At 48.7% G+C, this 6,981-nt stretch overlaps 1 protein-coding gene across 1 annotated transcript in view; it reads right to left on the bottom strand.

The window, feature by feature from the left end:
• Window positions 1–300: 300 nt before the first annotated feature.
• The window catches only part of FRMD4B (FERM domain containing 4B), a gene marked incomplete at its 5' end in the record, with an annotated part of 14,116 nt that continues 7,435 nt past the window's right edge, over window positions 301–6,981 (bottom strand). The window contains 6 exons of the mRNA XM_010141597.1: window positions 301–470; window positions 1,859–1,991; window positions 2,542–3,344; window positions 3,935–4,060; window positions 5,243–5,390; window positions 6,679–6,735. Coding sequence (XP_010139899.1) covers window positions 350–470; window positions 1,859–1,991; window positions 2,542–3,344; window positions 3,935–4,060; window positions 5,243–5,390; window positions 6,679–6,735 — 1,388 coding nt within the window. The remainder of the gene's footprint in view (window positions 471–1,858; window positions 1,992–2,541; window positions 3,345–3,934; window positions 4,061–5,242; window positions 5,391–6,678; window positions 6,736–6,981) is intronic.

Raw genomic sequence — 6,981 nt, 5'->3', positions numbered from 1 at the left:
TGGTTTTTCTGGAAGAGTCTCCTTTTCACATTTTTTTTTTTCTCTCCGAGGTTTGCCTTCAAGACCTTCCCACCTTCCCAAAAAGTGCTTGTTAAATATAAATACTTCAACCAAGTGCTGCATCTCATCATAGATTAACCTGTGGCTTGCTCTTGCTCATGTAGGCTATCTGGATTCAGAGAGAAACGCCATCCGTGGTTAAGATTTGTGTCATTTTGCTACAGTCCCTCTTAATGCTGAATTCTTTCCCAGCAAAACAGCCTGCTTCCTTGGGAAGTCCCACCCGAGATCTGCCTCGGAGTCACAGCGTTCTGTGCAAGGCACGCAAGGGTACGAATGGGGGGCTGCACTACACGAGTGTCCCAGGCTTTGAATCCTCATGCCAGAATAACCTCTGCTCGTTGCTGTGCAGGTCTTCTTCCAACCGACTCCCGTCGTCATCACCCAGCTGGCTCGTCTCTGCGTACGCTCTGCAAGAGAGACAGCATCAGGGATCACCGAGGGTCTTCCCCAGACCCCCAAGTGCTGCACAAACTCACGCAGCTCCCTTGGGCTTGCAGTAACGCTGGTTGTGAGTTCACTCCAGCGTAATTTGGATACGAACACGAACCCAGTTCTCATGCTGGAATTAGTAAAAAGGTGTGCGACAGCATCTCAGCTGCTCAGAATTGTCAGGGCTGCAGGGCATATTGATTGCTTGTTTGCCATAATCACATTCATAGAGAAAATAAAACAGATGAATGATCAGAGAAGTGGTTCAGAACACGGAAAAATTAATAGCTAATAAAGCTCATTTAGACAAAGCTGCCAAAAGATGCGGAGTTTTCAAAGCCCAATTATAGGAAGTTGGTAAAAAATGTATTTTTAAACATAGTAACTGTAGACCTTTCAAATCACTGCAATAAAAAAAGCCCATGGCATTTAGCTGAAAAAAAAAAAGGTTCTAGCAGAAGCTTTTATATATTTTCTTACACTTTCATTTCTTTTAAAACAAACAAAATTAAAAATTCAGCAGTTTCACACAAGTCAGCCTGGCAGCAAGTGCAAACTGCAAAAGGCACAAGTGTGGGGACTTACGAGGGCTGACTATGCTCAGCGTAAGCGTACTAAAACATGATGGCACTTGTGGGGGCAGAGCCATTCCCCCGGACAGCAGGTCTCTGTCCTCACTGGTAACAGCTGGCATGTGACAGCAGGGGGAAGAGACCAAAAACCCCACGTAGAAGCAGCGAGAGAGCTGCAGGGATTTCTGCAGGGACAGAGCAGACCGAGGGCTCCCTGCAGTCCTCAGAGAGCCCCCACGAGCAGGGTGGCTCTGCAAGCAGCAGCACATCCCAGCTGGTGCCCAGGTTAAGCTCTGCCAAGCGAGATGCCACCACCTTTAAATGCCAGCACTCAAGAGAGGAGGCTGAAGAGAGGCGTTTCCTTTCCTTGTGTTTCCAAAAGTTTAGCAGGCACAACAGGACTGGGTCCTGCCGGACTGCTGATGGGATGCAGGAGCGATCTCCTGTCACAGCGGGTGAGGGGAACTGGGCTCAGCAGGTTCTCTGCCCAGCACACTGCTCCGAGCATCGCAGCAACCAGGGAGTGCAAGATCCAGCATCCGCCAGAGGAAGAGGCTGTGAAACAGCCGAGTTCATCCTTCGCTACGACTGCTCCCCCCTTCCCTGAGCGTCGGTGGTACAGTTAGTGGTGGTGCAGCTGACCTGCTCCACACGGAGAAGACTTGCTCTCACAGAGACGATTTGCTCACTACTCTTTATCCTGGCCCTTTGAAATCAAGCTGATTTTCTCAAAAGTTTTAACAGCCTGTGAAATGCAGGAGGAAGAGCAGAAAATCTCGCTGTACTCTACTCACCTGCTCTGCAAAGGAAGGTTGCCATAAACATTCCCGTAACAGCTGGCGTAAGAGGAATGAGACAACGTCTCGTAGTCCGAAAGCCCCAGTGCAAGCGGGTTTCGCCAGTTCCCAGCGGTGTTTGCGGAAGATGCTGGAATTAAAAAAAAATTACAGCAAATTAGCTCTTTCTCCAGCTAAATCAGCCGAGACAAATGAGACAATTCTCACTGGTGATCTCCACAGAACTTCTGCAGGAGACACAAGCAGACAATGCAAACAAACTGTGATTTAAAGCCTGCGGGGAGGAAAGCACTGGGCAGGGGGGGTTTGGAGCTACAGCATCTCTTTAACGAGACTTTCTGACCTATTCAGTGATGCACATCGTACTGTATTTTGGCAACTGCATTCACATGGCATTAAGTTTTGCATATTGCCTGTCTGAAACCTGCACGGCTCTTTGTGCTTCTCTGGACGACTGCACTTCCAGGGGAGAGAGGCAGTTTTACCCACAGGAGAAGGCAACAAGCAAGTCTTTCCTCCCAAGCACGGAACAAGATCCTACTCAGTTCCTTCATCTACCTCAGACAGAGCTCTGGCCTTGCTTCTACTCTGCTGACTTCCCTGGGGCAGCGGACAGGGCAGAGTTTGATGCACAGCAGGGACTTACAAAACCAATCAGCACAGAAGAAATCAGACGTTACCCGAAGAGAAAGACGACACCCGACTGCTGGGAGAGCACGGCACCTGCAGGCCAGCAAAGCCCAAACTCCTTTGAGATCCTCTGTCCGACTCAAAGCCTGCCTGCAGGCTATGACCCTGTTCCTTCTGACCTGAGGCACGCTGGTACCAACCACGGAGATGCTCTGCTACTAAGGCCTTGTGAATGTTTTTGGTTATATGCTCCGTTTTAGCAACTTGCTTCCTTGGAAGCCGCAGGGTTGCGTATGGGTTGTGCGGTACTCTGTCCACTTCATCCTCAGGGTAAGCCCTGAATTCCCTGTAACGGTCATATCCGTAATGTGCCGATGAGCGATAGGAAGGATTGACGCTGTACTGTCCCTCCGTATCGCTCTCATAAACATATCCTCCATTGTAATAAACATCCGATTCGGTGTATGGGGGATATCCAGAAATATAGTAACTCGAGGAAGGCTGCTCCTGACTTTTGTGGTAGACACCATTGCGGACATCCTTCTGGGCAAGATTGGGCATACTTCCTGAACTTGCAGAAATGTTTTGTTTCTTTGACCGTCTTCGACCCCTGGTCCTGTTGTCGAGTGTCTGAGTAGTGTAATACGGATTGGGAGTAGGTGTCACGCAGTAATATTCTGCACTGGACTGGCTGGTGTAGGATGATCCGTCATCAAGGATCTCTGTGCTGCTGCTCCGCTGGGACTTCGAGAGGGTGAAGGCTGCCTTGTCAGCAGGCGTCTCGGACAGCAGGTGGGTTTGGGATTCCAGACTTCCGCTGCGCTGCCGGCAATGGTGCGGGGAGATATCTGGCCTACGACACCAGAGATGTTGGTTGGTTAAAAACAGTCACACACAAGCGTACACACAGAGCTGGGGGGGAGCACGCACGGGCAAGTCAGGCACGCTGCCTCCCCAGTCAAAACACAATACTACTGCATAAACCTCACTTTGTTAGAAAACGAGGCCACAAAGGAAATGCAAAATAAATTCTGGCTATCTTACAGGTATTTTACAGAAGCTTCCGAATGAGCAGTACCTGTTGAAACTCTGTAGGCGCCTATCTGGAAACGACCCTTTCGTGACCAACAGGCAACACTTGGGCGCCAGCTTCCAGCTCGCACCTAATTTTGCAGCTACCCATTTGTGTGTGTTGTGCTCTGCCCAGCCAAGGTTTCTGCTCACATAAACCCTCTCACTTGCACCTCACAGAGCTGGTGGCAAGCCTGTGCCAGAAGACAGTGGCTGATGTTAAACTTGTGCCTCCAGCATCCAGAGAAGACTTGGAAACCTTACCCTGCTGCATGGAAAGCTGCACAAAGGACCCTTTGCCTTCTTAGCGCCATTTGCTTTTATTCTGCTGCTGCTAAGAGGGACCTTGCCCTAAAACCAAAGCCTGCTTACTGTAAGTGGCTGCTGCTGTAGGCATTGCGAGTGAGCACCGGGGTGGTAGGCATGCTTCTGCCACCATGGGGCTGGGGCGGCCGCTCCAGGGTTCGGTAAGGACTGCTGTGAGTTGAAAGCGGGTCCCTGTAATGAAGAGGACAATCTCAGTTAGGTTCAACCATGCAAGTCACAGCACATAGAATACACGCACCCTAAGTCTTGAGAAAACAAAACGAAAGGCAGAAAAAGCAGGTAAGGGCAAAACTGGCTGTGCTTCCTGTGTAAGAACAGAACTGTTAAACAGCAAGGGAAATTCAACCCCTTCTTGTGGCTCAAGGGAGGTCCTTGCAGGATGGCTGGTAGGAAGAGCTGCTGCCAAAGGACAAAAGTATGAAGCAGAAGAGACAGAGCAGGTAACGGAAGCAAATGAATGGTGTTTTAAGATGAAGCACATTACAGCTAAGTGGTTACGCATGGCTGTAATTCAGCTTCCACACTTCACGTGGAAGAGCCTTCTGCTTAGCTTCAGGGACAGACGAGAAAAAAAACGCAAAGACATGACATTGCCCAAAGCTTTAAAACATTTTAAAGGGTGTCTTCAACAGCCTGCTCACACAATTCACAGTCCAAGAAACATGAAGATCAGTGGGAATCCTTACAATGAGATCAACTAGCACCACATCAGACCCATGCAACACAACGACAAAGCCATCAGCAGAGCTACTGCTGTCGATGTGCTCCAGGAGCTGTGCTTCTAGCTCAGGAAGTGCCCAAACCCCATGGACGCATACAGGAACCTCAGCCAGACACTGCAGCTGGCACTAACGATAGCTGGTTCAATCCCAGTAACTGTGCTCTGACATGGAGAAATTGTCCATCAGGACTTGTACAAATTCTGTACAGTTTGCTGAAATTCTGCTACCATCAGGAGGGATGGGTATGGCCTGGTGTTATTTGAAGCCAGTAAGCACAGTCACCAGGAAAACTACAAGTTGTTTAATTAATACTGAAAAAAACCCACAGAAATGGAGACAAAGGTGGTGACAGTACTGGTGGGCATGAGCAATTCCTCAAACACAGCCCTTGCTATTAAATTTCTCACCCGTCTTGAACCTCTTCAAAGACTACATTACCCTACAATTTCAGAGACCGTGACAACTACTTACACACACTTGTTACTAAACAGAAACTTAGCTCCCACCACCAAATCCAGCAACTGCAGAGAGGCATGGAGGCTGCAGGCTCCGCTGGAGTGCCTGCAGTAACAGGAGTCTTGGCAGGGCCGAGGCAGCGCTCACACCGGCGAGGCAGCGCGGTGTGCCCTACCTGGAGTGTCTGGTTTCCAAGAGCTGCTCATTTATGGATGACTTTCTGAGGTGAATTCTCTCCACCCCGAGGGACTTTGGTGGAGGAAGCCTTGGAGAAAGCTGTGCAGAGCTGGGTCGCTGTGCTGGCACAGGAAGCGATTCACTGACTGTTGGAAAGGAATACGTATTTCGTTAGCAAAATCCTTAATATTTTTCTCCGTATGCAAATCTGTGTACAGAGACAGCAACAGAAGCTGTGAATCTAGAAAGGCTCTCCTGCCCGCATCGAGTTCTCCTCCACGTGAACATCGCAGAGGCTCGTGCAGATCTCAGTGGCGCCGACTCCTGCGAAGATTACACTCAGCTTGGGGCTGTGCCAGATCAAAGTGGAATTTCCTTGGGAAAACACCTGTTTGCGTTGCGCTCCCTCCCAGAGCCCAGCAGGCAAGCTCAGCCTCTGCAAAAGCCAGTTCCTCTCCTGTCCCTTCCAGCTCTTTCTTGGAAATGACGTTTTAGGAATTAGTTTTGAAATACAACCTGAAAGGGACTGACTTCAAAAGGGATGGAATGAGCAAAGACAGCTGACAGACACATTTGGCTGAAGGCAACTAGGAAGACGCTGGTGTGATCCTTGTTCTCACTTTGCTTAGAGCACAAACCAGGTCCCATCAGAGCCAACAGGAAACTCCAACTAACACATACAAATGTAGGACGAGCATCACAGAGAACATGTTCACAAGCCAAAGCCCTGGCTCCACTCCTACTTGTACAAGCAGGAATCAGGTGTAAACTCCATTTTAAAGCACCAGATGAGTTGTACAAGTCTAAAACTGGGACAAAGTGAGATCAGAATCAGGCCCTAACTGAAAAGTGAGTAATAATTTAGATAATGTTTGTCCCCAAATGATGATTATCCAGTTTAAGGGAGAGGCAAGCCAAGTCGTTTCCACCTTGTGGAACAGGGCGTGAATGTGTGTGTCTCTGTGGGTGTGTGTGAGAAATGAGTAAGCTGAGCAAACACCATACCCGGGCAAGCTCCCTAGGTAACGTACACGTAAACAGATCGTTAATACCTCTGACTATTCTACTTTTTCTAAGTTTTATAGTAGCTATGAGGACAGGAGGGCTGGGCAAATCGTCCCAGCTCCTACGTCCTCCAGCCGCTCATCCACCTCTGGCCAGGTCCTCGGGATGACGTATTTGACATCTACAGTGCTCTCAGCTTGCAGGTTGGTTGTGTTAAAACCAACCAACTTCCTTACAGATGACTCAGCATAAAATCAGAGCAGAAACTTTCAATAACTAACCCATTAGGAGGAAGGACATTCCTGATAAAGCTCTTTTTCCCTCTGCTATAAGTACTTGTCATCAAAAGCCACCAAAATAGTAGGGAAAAAGACAGTAAATACAAGGAATGCCTTCACACTTCATAGAAGAAAAAGATAAGCAACATACCATCGTCGTAGGTGGTTGTATCGGACAGGGAGCTGCTCTCAGATGGAATTATATCATCTGTGAATGGAAACAGGCACTTTAAGCACAGGAGATCCAACACCAACTTCCAAATACCACATAAAGCTTATCTTCTGCAGCTTCAGAGCCAGCTGCTACTTGCACCGCTGCAATCTGCACGCTTCAGCCCTCAACAGCCCCAGGACAGACCTGCTTTGGAGTATCTCCTGACCTAGTTGTGTTCACTGCAGTTCAGCCACCTATGTAATTATCAAAGGTGATTTTTTTTTCCAGCTGCAGCAGGAA

Source organism: Buceros rhinoceros, unplaced genomic scaffold, assembly GCF_000710305.1.
Source record: "Buceros rhinoceros silvestris isolate BGI_N320 unplaced genomic scaffold, ASM71030v1 scaffold22258, whole genome shotgun sequence".
In the NCBI taxonomy this organism is placed as follows: Eukaryota; Metazoa; Chordata; class Aves; order Bucerotiformes; family Bucerotidae; genus Buceros; species Buceros rhinoceros.
Note: the sequence above shows the minus strand (reverse complement) of the source record. Positions and strands in the feature narration are given on the sequence as shown.